General features: G+C 40.7%; 1 protein-coding gene across 1 annotated transcript in view; it reads left to right on the forward strand.

Moving 5' to 3' along the window:
• The first annotated feature begins 6,451 nt into the window (after positions 1-6,451).
• Positions 6,452-16,971, forward strand: part of limd2 (LIM domain containing 2) — a 33,097-nt gene continuing 22,577 nt past the window's right edge. The window contains exon 1 of the mRNA XM_036590224.1: positions 6,452-6,576. Within this exon, the coding sequence (XP_036446117.1) occupies positions 6,574-6,576 (3 nt within the window). The 5' untranslated portion in view covers positions 6,452-6,573. The remainder of the gene's footprint in view (positions 6,577-16,971) is intronic.

The raw sequence follows: 16,971 nt of genomic DNA on the forward strand, positions 1-16,971 counted from the left end.
AGAAGCAGTGTGCTGAAGTCTGCAGTGTTTTGCCCATGAGGACTGGAGCCTGACCTGTGTTCTAGCTTTAAACTGTACTTTTGCAACTTGTGCTGCTAAAATGTGCTGCAACAACTTGCTACACTCTTAAAATGTTACATTGATGTGTCTAAAGACAATGTGTTCATTTGGACACAACACCTTTTATTTTTAGCACATGTTAATAGTTCGGTGTCCAGTCACAGATAACACATTGTGCTACTTTTAACACCGTGTTAAATCGGAAAACATCAGTGTTAAAATGAGTAACATGGGTAACAAGTGTGTTTAACATGGGAACAGGATCCTAACACGTGGCCAAGACTTAAGGTGTTCCCATAGCATACTATGTCCTGGCTGTGACTTAAAAGGTAATTCTGTTTTTCTCAATTTCTGCATAATTAAATGGTTGGGACAGGGGTCAGCAACCCAATTGTTAAGTGCCCTTTTGTCCTTTCAACAAAAGTCTAACCACCTTGGGTGTCACATTATGTCCATTTTACCATCTTGGCTGTAAATATGTCTCAGTATGTGCTGATGTACTAATATATAGGCTAATAATATATAACAAAAATGCAGACTTGCTTTTTAAGCTTTTAAAGAACAGTTTTATGCAAAATGTTCTCAACGTTCGACTTTTTACGAGGCTGTTCTCGTTCCGCCTTAAATGGTGCCTGAGGCGCCAGAATGTAACTGCTGCGTCATTTAAGGTGGAACGAGAAAATTCAAACAAGAAGCTGACTTTAGCTTCGCAACCTTTTGTGTGACAGTTTCTCGTTAGAGATTAAACATATGAGGAAATCAGCTGGAGTGATTATAAACACAAATAAGTCAATTAGTCTCCAAATGATCGATGTTCATCTCTACACACCAGTCAAGATCATTTATTGTTAAACTGTGTTGAACGATAAGCAGGTTTTTTTTTTTTTTTTTTTACTGCAAAGGAGGATTTTTATTTTTTATCTACAAATCTAATTCTGCTCTGGAGCCGCATGTCGCCGGCCCCTGAGCTAGAACGTAAACAAAGTCTTTCAGAGTGGTTTGATGTGAAACGTTTCATTCTAGAGAAGCTTATCAAGACAGTGGTAGTGATAGGAACCAGATGTCTGAAGAGTTTAATGCCTACCTCACAAAATGAAATTATTGCAAGGTTTTGGTCTTAAACTTTTATCATGGCGGAGTGGTACATACAGGGTGGTGTAAGGCAAATAGTCCCCTAAGAAAACACATTTTCAGATTTACCATTATTTTACCCTCAACATTACATATACCAACCCAGAAGACACGTGTGGGTTCACCAATCATTTGGATGGTAAATAAAGTTGGCTATACTTGTGTTATAAACATGGTGACCCCTGGTTCCCATCACCACCACTGTGAAGAAATCTGATTTGCTTACTTTACAATGAACGTTGTGTCGCACTGGTTTCAATGCAGTGCGTGGCAGTTTCTTTCTAATATGCTGTCGCATCAAAGTCACAATAGGGTTTGAGGTTTGCTATACCTTTCAGCAAAAACAACTTTTTGGTGGAGGTTATCTGGTGATCTGAACTGTGTGGAAGTAGCTGTTGCTTGTAAGCCTCTTGTAATACCAAGAACTGTCACTTCCTGAGCTGTCACTTTCTGATTTAGGAAGTGATAAAACATAAAATGAAGAATAAGCTTCAATTTTCATCCCTGTTGCAATACTAGTGAACCTCCACCAGATGGGAGGTGTCTATCATTCTAGCGTTTGTCTACCCCTTTTGCCTTCTCTGTCTCTGAAACATCTGTTTCCAATGAGGCTGGGGATCAACACAGTTTTACACTGTTTATGGAGGTCAGGAACTAATGGAGCCAGCCTGAGGCACTTCTTTCCATCTCCAATAACTTCCCCTTTTATCCCATCAGACTTCTTGTTCTTACCTGTTTGTTCTTGCTCTGGCATTCTGTCTGTTTTTGCCCTGTGGCTGACGTTACTGTCTTCACTGCATATTCAGAAAGATATATATTTTATCTGTATTCTTAATTTCCTGTGTGGTTCCTTCATATAAATGCAGCCTCAAGATACAATACAGGTCCAAACGTTTGCACACACCAGCATTTCTTATGAAATCGACAAGAATTTGTTTTCCCTTTTGCTGCAGTAACAGCCCATACTCACCTGGGAAGACTTTACGCTAAATGGAACATTTGCTGTGAGGATTTGATTGCATTCAGCCACAAGAGCATTAATGAGGTCAGGTACTGATGTTGTGGATAACGAACGCCGCTCCAACCTCCCAAAGGTATTGGATGTAGCTCCAGCATGCTAGAGAACACAGCTCCACACTGTACGAACTTATGTAAATTCTACAACCCCATTTCCAAAAAAGTCAAGGTGCTGTGCAAAATGTACATAAAAACTGAATGCAATTATATGCTAATTTAAACCCTATATTTAATTAAAAATAGTACAAAGACAACATATCAAATGTTAGAACTGAGACGATTGATTGTTTTTTTTGATAAATATATGCCCATTTTGAATTTGATGCCAGCAGCATTTAAAAAAAAAAAGTTGGGCCAGAGGCAACAATAGACTGCTTAAGTAGTGTAATGCTACGAAAACACCTGATGGCACATCTCACAACTAATTAGGTTAATTGGCAACAGGTCAATCACATAATTGAGTATAAATAGAGCATCCCAGAGAGGCTGAGTCTTTCAGAGGTAAAGATGGGGTTGGGGGGGACCACTGCCACTCTAATGGCCACTCAATTCAAGAATATTTCTCAACGGAAGATAGCAAAAAGAAAAGAATTCAGGAATTTGATCATCTACGGTACATAATAAAGGATTCAGAGAATCTGGAGAAATCTGTGTGCAAGGGACAAGGCCGAAAACCTATATTAGCTGGCAGTGATCTTCGGGCCCTCAGGCAGCACTGCAGTAAAAACTGACAAAATTCTGTAGTGGAAATCACTGTATTTGTTTAGGAAGACTTCCAAAAACCATTGCTAATAAAGATTGTCACTGTATCTGCAAATACAAGTTAAAACTTTAGCATGCAAAGAAAAAAACATATATAAACAGGATCCAGAAACGCCGCCGCCTTCTCTGGGCCCAAGCTCATTTAAGATGGACTGACGATGGAGTGGAAAAGTGTCCTGTGGTGGCTCCATAGTAGAAGAGTCCAAGTGCTAAACTGGCCTGTCTGCAGTCCAGACCTGTCACTCACTGAAAGCATTTGGCGCATTATGAAATGATAAAATATGACAAAGGAGACTCTGAACTGTTAAGCAGCTGAAATTCTATATCAAGCGAGAGTGCGGAAACATTTTACTTCCAAAATTACAGCAATTTGTCTCCTCAGTTCCCAAACGCTTACAGAGTGCTGTTAAAAGAAGAGGTGATGAAACACAGTGGTAAACATGCCTCCGTCCTAGCTTTTTTGAAACGTTGCTGGTATCAACCAGTCGCCAAAAGTACTTTGCTGAATCAGCAGAAGATCGCTGCAATTTAATTGTTCACTTTTCCATTATTTAAATGTTAGAAAAGCTGCTGAGCAGCAGTAAAATCTGTGCATCATGGAAAATGCAGCAAGTTTAAATTTAAGCAGTAGTAAAGTTTGTTAAGACTAGCCTAGTAAGCTAATGCTTGCTAGCTATCTAATAGGATGCTAGCTTACCAGGCCTAAACTGTACCAAAGTAAAATAAAACATGGGTATTAAAGTGAGTTCTGTAACATTTTTTGTCATATCATATAGCAGAATATGGAGAAGTTCGCTTTGTAAGTATCAGATTACCACTGCTACAGCAAAGCTTATTTCAGGGAAATATAGGATCCAGTTTTTCCCACATTGGGTTTAATTAAGTTCTAGCTTAAACACTGACTTGGAGCTGGCATGAACATGTACGTGATATATTTTTAAGTTTTTAAGTTAATGAAAGTATAGTTTTTATATTTATAAACTAAAATGAAACGGTTGATTCTTTTGTTGGGATTTTTGACTCTAAAATGTATTTAAGATGCAGTTTAACAATTTCAAAATTGCTGTTTTAATTCCTTCATTTCCTAATAAATGTGGGCATATAATATTGAGAAAAGAGGATGTTGAGTATATTAATATACTGCTCTCTTGTACAAATACAGTTTTGTATTGCTTTTAAAAATATGATTGTCATTACTAATAAGAAGTGGTGTCTAGACGGCCTACTTTTGGACATGTAATGGATCTGATCTGGCTGCTGTACAAAAATGACAGGCCACATTATGTTGATTATTGACGTTGAAGTTTATACATATACTGAAATAACTTTTCCCACAATGCATATTTTGCTAAGTGCGCTTAACATTTGGTAGAGCCATCAGCTGTAGAGTTCACAAACAAGGGTTGCTTGGCCTGGAAACTAGAAATTGGCCTGGCTGTTTAATACTTTGCTATTACAGCCATTCCAGTCTATTGGGGATTTTCTCTGCTTCTTACTGCCTGGCCTGCAGGAAAAAATAGCCTGGTCTCCCTGTAAAGCACTGTCTGGCAAGTGGACAGGGGCTGGACTTGGGACTGTTAGAGAGCTTTTTGTGGGACTGGACTGGTGCCAGGCTTTTTACTGTTGAATATTGATGACGACCAGGCTTTAAAACAAAAAGTTTAATCACCTGCTCTTGCAATGATCCAAATTTGAGAGTGCTGTGAGAGTAACTGCATATTTACACATGTGACTGTAATTAAATGCTACTAATATTCATATATTTAACCTTACAATTATTTTATTAATCAGAATACGACCAAGTTTTACAAATTTCTGCCTAATTAAGTTGTTAAGATGTTAACAAAGTCATTTAGAGTGGTTTAATGCAAAATGCTCTGTTCTAGAGAAACGTACCTAGTTAGAACTGTTCTCAGTGGGGGTGATAGGAACCAGACATCCAAAACGTTTAACCCTTCTAAAAGCTACATGATAAAGTTATTACATGAAATGGTCACTGATAAGCTGCTCGATGCCTGAGACATTGTTTTACGCTAACTTTATTTTGAATCCATTTATGGTGGAGGGTGCAGGCAGGGTGTTGTTAGGCAAAATAGTCCACAAAAATCAGCTTTTTAGATTTCTACCATGATCAGCATTACATATAAACACTCAGAAGGCACGCGGAGGTTCAGTGGTGGTTTTGGACAGTAAATAAAATGTCTATGTTTGCATTGTAACCCCTCAAAAAATGTTCTGAAATCATACCCAATCAACAGCATTTCTTAAAACGTTACTTAAGGAGTTGCTCAGGACACTGTAGATGACCGAGCATGAATTCAAAACAACCTGAGGACTGTTTTTTTTAGTAGACCATAGTTTTATCATGCTTACTCACTTTGTAGTAAGTTTAAAACTAGATGCTGTGACTCTGATCTGACGTACGTGTGTTTTAATTGATCACTTTATTTTAGATTATTTTATATTAAGGCCCATCTAGGATCATCACAGGTGCGTTAAGCCATTTTATGTTTAATTCTCAAATCTAGCACCTTCTAAATGGCTCTAAATGCTCCAAATGCAACGGTACTCTGTTCCTTTATGGAACAAAATGTCTGGATATTAAATAAATAAACTAATAAATACATAAAAATCAACAACATAACCATCCATGCAGAACTAATGCTTCTATATATTCTCTTTCATACCATAGTTTATACAAAACAGAATAAATGCCTTAATATGTGTTTTAAATGAAAATAAATTAGGTTTTTATTCTGTTTCTTAGTATTAAAAACACAATACAATGTTTTATTAATGAACTGTGTGCTTCAAAAGAAAGATATGGCACATGTGTACACCTGAGAGCCTGAAGAGAGCGATGTTGTGTGGACAAGCATCACTGCCCACGATGTTCAAACGAGCATGATGCCATGAAATTGTCTTGAATGAGTTACAGGATTACTTGGGTTCTGTTACAGATAGACAGACAGATAGATAGGCATCTTTTAATGCTCAAGGAAATTAGAGTTAGACTAATGACGAAAGGGTCTGTGCGAGATGTACATATATCACGAAAAACAAATACAAAAAATGTGACACAAATGTTGGATTTTTCCTTTAATATGCATAAGTGTGATGAATTAGGCCACACAATCTTTTTTCATTTTCAATGACTTTGCCCCCAATGACCAGAAGAGAGCGGGGTGGGGGTGAAGGGGCGGAGTTAAACGCCTTAACCAATCACATACAACGTATATTTTCCACCTGTTTAACGTCAAGTCCCGCCCCTCTTGCGTTAGGATTGGCTAGTTGTTTCTACTACTAGCGGCGAACTGCGCGTTTGTTTCAAAGACTCGCCAATCACAACACGACGCCAGATCCTACTAGCCAATCACAGCGTACGAAGGGCGGGACCTTCCTGAATACGGGTGGGAAAAAAACACAACGCCATCCTGCTGAATAAAAGAGGCTGGGAAAAAAAAACTCAACATCATTAGCAGCCCGTCGTTTTAAACTCAACGTTGGAAGAAACTGCATAGAGACACAAGGGAAGCCTCATAGCAGCTAAACTTGGTTTATCTGGGGGTTTTTAATCGCTGCGACAAAGATACACATAGACAGATGGTGAGTGATTTCAAACCGTTTTCTCGTTTGTAACATTAAACCTCTCCCTCCATCCTTCTCTATTGTGATGAGGTTGGGCTAACAAGCTAACCATAGCTGCTTGGACGAAGCTGAAGTTGGCCTCAGGTTCGTATCCGAAATTTGCCGTTCCGCCTTAAACGGTGGGCAGCGGTTACATTCAGCAGCACCGTTTAAGGTGGAGCGGAAAATGCCGATAAAGAGCAAGCCGGCTTCAGGTTCGGTCCGCTGGCTACGTTTGTCAGGTCTGGGAAACGAGCTGCCGGTACGTTTTCTAGCACTTTTCATTTGTATTAACGGTCGTTCTTTAACGCTTTAAAGGGGTTCGAAACGTGCAATGTTGACGTTTTGAGGGGTTTCATTTCAGTCAAGCTTCTTGTTCGAATTTCCCCGTTCCACCTTAAATAGCGCCTCACTTACATTCTGGCGCCGGTCAGCGCCTGAGGCGCCAGAATGTAACTGCTGCACCATTTAAGGTGGAACGGGAAAATTCGAAGAGGAAGCCGACTTGAGCCTTGTGCACAGCTGAGCAGCGGAAAGGTTTACACACTCAACAACTGAAGCCAAACGTGAAATGGGGCTGGGCTGAGATTTTTGAGCTGTCCTGACTTCTTTTCACGTCCTAAATTGCAGAAACGGTCAGTTTTGTTGTCCTACAGCTCTGCTCTGCGCAGCAGGCCGGCCGGTCTGGGAAGTAGTGCTTAGTTAGGTTAGCTTTCTTTTCTCCTGTCCCTATTAAAAAAGATGGTCATTCAAGGGTTCTTTTGTCAAGATATATAGAACCATGAACACTCACCCATTTGCATGCATGCCTAAATGGTTCTGTGCATGGTGAAGTGGTTCTTCAGATTTAAGGAGAATGTGTTGTGTATATGATTGTATATAGATGCTTTATGGAAATGGCTCCAAATAAGGTTACAAGCTTGACATTGTGACAAAAGCAGAACATTTTTGGTGCTATAAAAGCTGTTTTCAAAAAAGGTTCTAATACCATATTCAACACAATCTCTGTTCACCCTGAAGAACCATTTCACCATGCAGACAACATTTCAAGCATGCAAATGGTTCTTTAAGAGTTTAAGAACCCTTGAAGAAGAAGGGTCAGTAAAGGTGATGCCTTTGGCATCTTGGGTCTGTTTTGGCCTTATTGACTTGCTTCAGTTTGTAGGTTCAATAACACAAATTGTGGCAGTTATTTAATCATACTGGTTAACATTGCACCAGCTCCTGATGGGTTACATAAAAATGGAGGGAGAGAGAGAGAGAGAGAGAGAGAGAGAGTGTTGATGAACTGAAACTGTGCCCTTTGTTAATCAGCCCTCAGCTCACCATGAGGTTCGCTTAACTTTTTCAGACTGCTGGTGAAGAGCATCCAATAAAGGGCCCATATCCTACGTTTTGTTGTATTTTTGATGTCCACTCATTTATTTGCATTCACCAAATCAGTTCTAAATCATTAACACAACACTTTCCGACCACTTTTTGTCTCTTACAATTTACTCGCACCTGTCCCTTTAAGATTGATATTTAAATGACCTCTGTTCTGATTGGCCACTCTGTGTTGGTCCTTTATTCAAAAGCAGTCCTTTGCTGAAACACTCCTAACAACTTCAGCATGAGTGGGTGGGGCTAAACTGCTGTAGGCCGAATAGGCAGATGTATGTAAATGGACATCACAAAGCTGACGAAGCAGAAATGGACGGGTTTTGCAGCTGTGTTTCCGCGTATGGGTTGCGGAGCGAACAGTGCTTTCTGAGACTTTAACATACAATGTCAAACTCGTTTAAAAGGAAAAATGAGGAACTTTTCTATGAATTGTGCCGCACAAACGTCTGTCTGTGTGGTTTAGGACTTCTGCGTGTACCATTGTTTTAAAGGTTATATCCAGTGTGAATCACTTCTGCATCGCTGCTTCTCCGTCACTGCCTCAGCAGCCCCGTAATGAGCCATTTCGGACTAATTGAGCGAAGTTGCTGTGAATGTGTTTAAAACCCCTTCAGACGGACCTGTTCTTTTACGGGGTACGTCGTTAGCGTTTTGTCTACAGAGACGACGCTTTGTGTGAGTCAGAAATGGCCATCTGGCAGCAGAATGTCTGAACAAACATATGTACACTGAGAGCTCTAAATTGGCTCCGCTGGGCCATCATCAGCACCGTCGTCAGCACCAGTAAAGCGTTCTCGCCAAATACTGTGCTGAGAGGGTGTTTTGTGTGGCTCTCTATACAAACTGCTAAAGGCCAGCCTGTTGAATTGCACAGCTTCTTTTTCTCCTCGGTGTCCTGCGGGTTTAGCCCACGTTGAGGGCCGCGAACAGACGGAAGGGTTCGCTAAATGTTTCGAAGAATGAGCCATTCAGTCCTCTCTCTAATAACCGTGTGTACTCATACAGCTGATCTGAGAGGAGCTCCGTTATTGCCTGCAGCGTCAGCGCTGAGAGAGCGAGGGGGATCCAGGTGTCGCGACAGATTCCTGCATCCTGTTGTCTGTATGAATTAGGCCAACTGTTAGTTTATTCAGGTCTGTATCTGGTTGCAGATCTGGGTGAGATGAGCAGTTCCTGGACACAGTTCTTTCAGAGTTGTTCTGTGTTCCTGGCTTTAGGTCATAGATCAGATCTGATGCCTTATAGGGGTGAAACAATGCACAAAACTCGATTCGATACGATACATTTAGCACTGGCACTCAAATACTTGATCAGTATCAGCAACAGAGAAAACGGATACCATGGAGCAGCGTCGACGTGCAGACGCGCTGCTGTGTGACGTCCCGGTAGATTAACTGAAGCGGGCAACATAATGGTGGTGTGGGATTATTTCACGCTGAGATGAGCAGCAGTAAAAGATGCTCATTGCAAAGTCTGTAACACCGGGATTTTCAAGAAAAGACGCTTGTAATGGGCGAAAAATCCTAGTTTGATTTCTTCTTAAGGAATTAGCCACAAATAAGCGCAGATAACGCAATGTACATACCTACATACAGTGCAAAACATGCTAACGTTATGCCCTTCAGCTGAGACGGTCTTCTTTCAGTAATCTCTCACCTCCTGCTATATAGTCAGTTACAGTCTGAGCTGAGCTGGGTGAACACGACACGACTTTTAAAATCCTAACAGTTTCTGAAACGAATAGCATCGCAAAGTTAACGTCAGACTTTTACAGGATTTCTTGTTTTGTCATTTGAAAAATACAGTAAAAAAACTGGTGTAACACATACGAGAAGCACCCAAAATCCCAGATCCCCACACCACCCATCCGTTATCACATGATACAGAGCTGAACTGTTTTTAGACCTGTTTGTGCTTTTAATGCACACAAAGCACAGTGAAAACGCAAACTGGGGATGAATGAGGTGAATGAGAGTTAAAGTGAGGGTGATTATTTGCCTGAATTCAACAAGCAGCTCCTCTGTCTCTGCAGCTTCCTGCTCACATGACAAAATGTCTGTGTGTCTCTCTTCACCCTTTGTTTTCTTCTTCTTCTCTCTCCTGGCTCTCTGATTGGCTGCTGTCTGACTCACTCTTTTCGTTACATTGTTGCTCACACCTCTGTAAAGGACTTGTGAACGTTTTGAGTCATAAAAATCGAGCGTGTTTGATAATGTCAGGGGGCCTCCGATCATTCCGGAGCGAACTGGAAGGCTAAAGATTGACATGTTTTCCCTCGGACACCACCAGATCGTCCGTGCTGTCGATTACTTCCGATCAAGTTCTTGACCTTGAAAACCACTTCAGATTGTGAAAATTTGTCAAAAGGTGCAAATCGGGGTTCAAATTGGGCTAAAATCATGTAGTGAAGGCCCAGATTTAGTGTTAGTCAAGGTTGTGACAGAAGGAGTGAACATTACAAAGAAAGATGGGAAGAACAGCCGGTGTGGAGTCTAATCATACGTCCCCATCCTAATCTTACTTCACGTGGTTTCCGGTCATGATTTTCACTGTTATTGAATCAATCTTGCATATCATGGCTGTCAATCAGCAGCTCTGGGAGGAACCTCTGAAGGCGTAGGTAGATTTGTATATGCTTTAAATATATTCGTAAATAATTGCAACAAAGCTACAACACAATTAAATCAGTGACAGGTTTTCAGCCTCGGTTACAGAGACTGCTGGCTTCGTGAGCGACAGTATAGATGATAAGAGCTGGTTTTGGAGGGAACGTATTTTTCTGTAAACTGTGAGCAACAAGCCACATTATGTTGCCAGAGGAATGGGAGGCGAGATTAGAATGGGGATGTGAGGGCTTTGCACCGGTGGGAATACCGATAGCCTTTTGCCTAAGGTTAGCCTTTAGCATAGCATCCTGCCAGCCAGGCTAGTGCATCCATTAGCTCTGCCTGTGGTGAGCCTCTGGAGGTCAGCTGCATCACACAGAGCTGTGGTCTCGCGGCCTGGTCTTGGCATTAAGCTGAAAAGTCTGCTGAAAACAGCCCCTACTGATAGCATTAATGACTAACATTTGTTGAACTCAGGACACACGTATGAGACAAATGACTTCAGACTTGAGAAATTCCGAGTTAAACAACATTCAGCATTGTTTTTGCTCGGCCTGGGGAAGCTGCTGTGTGCTCATGTGTAAACACCATAGGTTTGTCTGTTTACCATTCAGTTCTGTTTTTATGATTTCGAGGAATTTATAAAAAGTAATTATTTTAAATGGTGTTTATTCTATCTTAGCATGCTTTATTTGTCGCAAAGAACGTTGCTTTTACTCAAGTAAATATCTTTGAATATTAGGATTTATAGGCAACTATTGAGTAGTAATGTTAGATAGTTAGTATCGCTGTTGGCTGATCGCTGATAGTATCGCTGTTACTGAATATGTGCCATGTGTTTTGTATGTTCGTAGTAATATGTTAATCTTTGCACCATGTGCACAGCTTACATGCATGTGTACTGGAAGTGTAATGATGCACATTTGTAGGTTTGATGCTTTTTAGAAAATTCTGAGATCAAGATTTTACAGAGCTCTGATTACAAACTGCGCAGATCGCCTTGGCTCATTTTAATACAGCATGTTGTGCCCACTTTACTCTGATAGGATACGCCCAGATGCTTAGTTGCTTAGATCTCACAGAAGATGGTATGCATGAGAGACTTTTAGAGGAGGTAGAGGGGTGTACTGTACGCTTTCACAATTCAGTATGCTGTGTCAAATTTGAGTACCTATTGGAATCATTAAACCCTCAGTCGGTTGTACTGCTAATCAAGCAGTCTTTTGTTTACTTTGATGCAAAATTTCTACAAAGGCCAAGCACTAAAAATGGACTTCACTGAACAATAACAAATACTGCATAACCATTTCAAAGAGTCAAAAATACGTTATTGTGAGAACAAGGAAGCATTCAAGACAATAACGAAAACATACGGACCGAAATGCATACAAATGTGAGTCGATTGGGCTGTTTCTTACTGTAAAAGAGGGCAGTAGGAGAATTTAAAGTAGACATTTTCATGCAAATTGCCAACATATAACTGCTGCTTCGTTGAGAAGGTGAACTTTGATTGATGTGTGTGGAAATTGAGTAACTGTGCTGCCCAAATGTAACATTATTGTAGCACTAGGTTTACAGAGTCAATGGCAGCTTCTGTTTCTAAGAAAAAGAAAAGCATTGAAAACATTGAGAGCTGGTCTGAACACCCAGGGGGGCAGATTTGAGTCAGTTCAGAGAGTTGGTGTCTTATTGCATGTGGGAGGTGTTCAAAACCTTATCTAATAGCTCTTTACCACATAAATGGCTGGAGTATGAGGCTGGAGTTAGAGGCTGTGCAGACAGAGATACTGGGACAAGTAGAGGGGCACGAATTATGACATTTTATAACTGACTCAGATTTCTTTATATGCTTTTTAGTTATTTCATTATTTTATGGATACAACAGGTGACAAAGACAAGAATGATTTCCCTGAAGTAGAAATACATTAACTGAATATCTACATTCTTTGTTTTCTCAAGCATGTAGTTGCTTTCAGCATCGCTCCAAAAATGTTTTTTTAGCCATCTGTGAAGCTGAAAATGTATGTTAGTGTCTTACAAGCTTCAACTATCTTAATTTAGAATGGCTAACAAATGTGCTTAGGGCTAATATACAGCTAGAATCTCATAGGGGCAATTTGAGAAATGAGCAGAACATAGCAGGTGTTTTTTTTTTGGGGTTTGATTTGTTTTTTAATCTTTTTAACTGATTTGACATTTAAGACTATCACTAATCTGCCACTGGAAGCATCATATTGGTTAATATTTCGCCCTGCGTTCAAATACACTGTGATATAATCAAAAATAAGACATTTTAGAGGGGATGCAAAAGTCATTACATTTTGATGGAAGATTAAACAAGTAAAAAGTATTGTTTAATATGATGTATTGTGCTTTTGAGCAGAGACACAACCTACACTGTTGGAAATAGAGGTACTGTACAGATACAGTTTTTGTTCATCAAGGTACAAACGGTGTAAATGTTCCCTCAAAGGTACAACAGTGGTTTTAAGGTCCAATTGTGCACCTTAAATACGTTTTTCCAGGTGAAAAGTACATATTTGTACCTTTTCATAGTCTAATGTTTTAAAACAGAACAGTAAAATAAAAGCATGGACACGAGACGGGGCGTGTGGAGTCAATACAACTTAGAAAATATCATTTCAATGGATTATCTTACAATTATGTTCCCGGACTAAAGGTACTGAGATGTACCCAAGAGGGGAACTGCCCCAATGACAGTTACTACCTTTATTTCTGAGAGTGTAGCAAGATAAAAATGGCCCATTTTAGGTTTATTGCAGATCAGTCAAAATACCAGCTAATTGCCAGTCAGGTGTTGGAAGCAAATGGACAATTTTGATAGTGAAACTGCAAGTAACGAGCAAAGAGGTGACTATGGAAGCAGAAATTACCTTTACGTGGGACTTGTGTTCCACAACCACATCACACAGAGCCTCAGGACAGAATCGGGACAGAATCCAGACACCAAAGGCCTACCTGTCTCCAACTTCCGTGTGCAAAAAAAGATCTTCTTTTGATTCTTCTTTAATGATGTGTTCGGTGAGTTAAGTGCTGAGCCTCTGAGTTAAACTGATATAGTGCTTGTGTAACAGACTGGCATTCATGGCCATTGAATCCTTAGGCCTTTGTCTTGATTGTGAATTCTTGTAATATGAGCAGCTCTTATACACAGTTTTTTCCTAAGGTGTTCAGAGTGTGCTTGGTTTCATTCGCTGTACAGTTACATGCCTTTCATCTGTTGATTCTGTCTGTGTTATGAATAGCTGAGCATCCTGTACTCACAGTCCACTTTATTAGAAACATCCACCTTGTACTTCCACTTACTAGTCCACTTTGAACTCCTCTTACTGTGTAGGTCCACTGTATAGGCCTACAATTACAGACTGTAGTCCATCTGTTGCTGCACAATTAATCAGCCTCCCTTTACTCCATTCATTCGTCATTTTCTAAACATAGGACCACTGTTTTCCAGACATTTGAGTGGTTGACCATTCTCAGCAGAGCCTTCTTGGAGCAGTGTGGTCATTCAATTGGGGAAAAAAAAACGTGAAGTTTACAGCACCGTATCTTAAGTTATTCTAGACTTTTCTTTGACAAGCATGTTGTGGATATCGTCAGTACTTAAAGAACACTGACCAACTGCTTGTTACATTGCAAAGAGAGCATAATTAGTCCTGTGTAACAGGCCATGTTCTACCACGGGCTCAGAAAGCACGCTGGAGGCAGGAGAGATCAGCAGCCATATTCTTTTTCACTGACAAAACACAAAACACAAACAAATGACACTGAAACTGGTCACCTCTCTGTGGCTACTACACTAGACTTTTCAGGTCTTTTCTCACTTGAGCTTTTCAGCTCTTTAGTCTGTCGCTGCTGCTGCTCGTCCCTCTCTCTGTTCCCTTTCTGCTCTTTTTAAAGGAACTCGCTCTGCTGACACTAGGTCACCATCAGCTGGCTCTCTAGGCACCGTAAGTTCCTGAGCCGAGAGGGAAAGAGAGCTCATCGCTCCGCCTCCCCATCACTGTCACCGTCCCTGCTCCCCAGCTCGGCCGCCTGTATCAAACGTGAGGTGTAGTCTAGCAGCCTCACTGTCCACCACTCCCTCGCAGTTCTCCTTCTTTCCCCGCCGTCGTTAAAGGGTTTTGTCCTCCTTCAGGGTTCAGGCCCACCTTCCTGCTGGCTCTCACAGCCGTCTTCGGGGCCCAGCGGATGAGAGAGGTCCTAAGGAAAACCCTGTCAGGTTCACAAAGTGTTCTTAAACCACAGAATTGTACGTAGATTCTGTGTTTTACCTAAGAACAAATTGGTCAGTGTCAGAATCTTTATAAAAAACTGCACAAAAGTGTTTTAAGAAGAAATTTCTTCTTAAGAACAGTTGGTGAGGCCCATTGTGCCCAGAGTTTTGGTGGCAGTTTTTAAATGTGCTGCTACTAGTGCATTTAGTCGGTGTCTCAAAATATGGTGATACATATCTGTCATGAAAATGACTTGAAGTATCATGATGTAATAGTTTTTCCATATCGCTCAACCACTTTGAAAGCGTTTAATAACTTTAAGCTTGTAATATCTTTGCCTTGTTTGCCTTATTCATACCAATTTGCTTCCTGTGAGTTTGGTTTTTTGTTATCTCAATTTTCAAAATCATCTGTTTCGCCACAAATGCAAAAAAGAACACGTGTGATTTGATTATTTCGGATGCCTGAACGGCTCTTTCCTGTTAAAGGACGCAGTTCTTGGCCATATTAAGGGATGAAATGCACCAGATTCTCTGACGATAGGCTAAAGTCTGGCTTGCAGTGCTACTGCTAGGCTCAGAGTGGTCCACTAACCTAAATATATCTGACCAATAGAGGCTCTGTGGTCAAACTGACTTTTGATGAAGGGCGATAAGAACACGAATTGTGCATCAACAGATGAGCAGCAGTGAATGATACCAGCAAGGTGGAGCTACGAGGCAGGAGTGTCATAAGGTGGCCAGGGAGTTGATGCTGAGGCTCTATTACGTAAGCTGTGGCTTCTTTTCTTCTGACTATTCTTAGAGCCCCTTACTAATGAAATTATGCCAGCTAGGACTCTGGGGCAGCCTCTGCAGGCTGAAAATGGCATTTTTTTCTGCTGAAAATCCTCTTCTATGGAAGGAAAGAGAAAGAAGTCAGTCTAGCGTTATAGGCTTAAATGGAAAGTTCCATTGGAGTGCCTGCCAGGCCTACAGCTCAGTGGCTGTAGCAGTACTTTCGCTATCTGTTCTGTTCAGAATGATGGCATCTCTGAAGCAAGCATGTGGCTTTGATGTTAGTCTAAGCAAAAAAAAATGTTAGATCGTTACTGTTAACTATGTGCTGATGCTGATAATCACTTCTAGCGTTGTCCTGTATGGGTGTACATATTTCGGGCAGAGTGAAATGAAAATCGTTCGTCAGCTTTGCTAAGGGAATAAACATTGTGTTCTCCATACCGTTTGCCTGGACAGGACAAAAGGTGATTTGTGTGCAGGTGCTAGTTGGTTTGTTCATGCAGAACAATTATTAGAGGCTCAAAATGTTGATCGTTGAAATTAAACCACTTCTGGGAAGTTGACTCACATAACATGATATATGATGTTACTGAATGCCGCTTGTCTTGGTGTGATTACGTCAGCACTGGATATCCTCGGAGGTGGGGTTGCATCGTTACCGATTATGGTATTGGATATCTGCCCGGTATGGTGCTCATTTACTTGCAGTCAACCTCATGAAAAGGCACTCATACCAGTATGTGATACTTGGAAATGCCCTGTGATGTAACGTATTGTACGCTGCTGCTAATGAACAAACGACTGGCAGTGAACGAGGGTCTGTTCATACAAACAAAATGCTGACTTTCAGGTCACTTGCCTGATTGGGCAGACTGGGGGGGGAGAAAGTCAACATTGAACCTCCTGGTAGCAGATATTTGAGTGGTGTGCTATTTACTTTATATGTTGAGGTTTAAAGTAAACTCTAACTATATATTATTGGAGTAGCCGGTTTGCTTAGCTGCTTAGCTTGGACCTAGTTGAATAAAACCTTTTACTTTGTATACATGCAATTTATAACAGCACAAAATTAATTTTACTTCATGTTAATGTACTCTCTAACTAATCTCTTAACTACAAATGTGTGCATTTGTAAGATCCTTCTGGTGTGGGTTTCCTCTTTTTCAGTGATGCTCACCAAAGCAATGTAAATACTATGCAAAAAGTCTTTCCGTTTTGCTGCTGTTCCATGTCAGTTCTGGTATAAAACTGGCATTTTTTAGCCTAATTACTCAGCAGTGGTCAGAGTACAGGGCTTGCTGTCTTACTGAGCTAGCTGACGACAGATCAGAGCAAAATTAAGACAATGATGTACAACCAACTAATGAT

Source organism: Colossoma macropomum, unplaced genomic scaffold (genome assembly GCF_904425465.1).
Source record: "Colossoma macropomum unplaced genomic scaffold, Colossoma_macropomum, whole genome shotgun sequence".
Taxonomy (NCBI): Eukaryota; Metazoa; Chordata; class Actinopteri; order Characiformes; family Serrasalmidae; genus Colossoma; species Colossoma macropomum.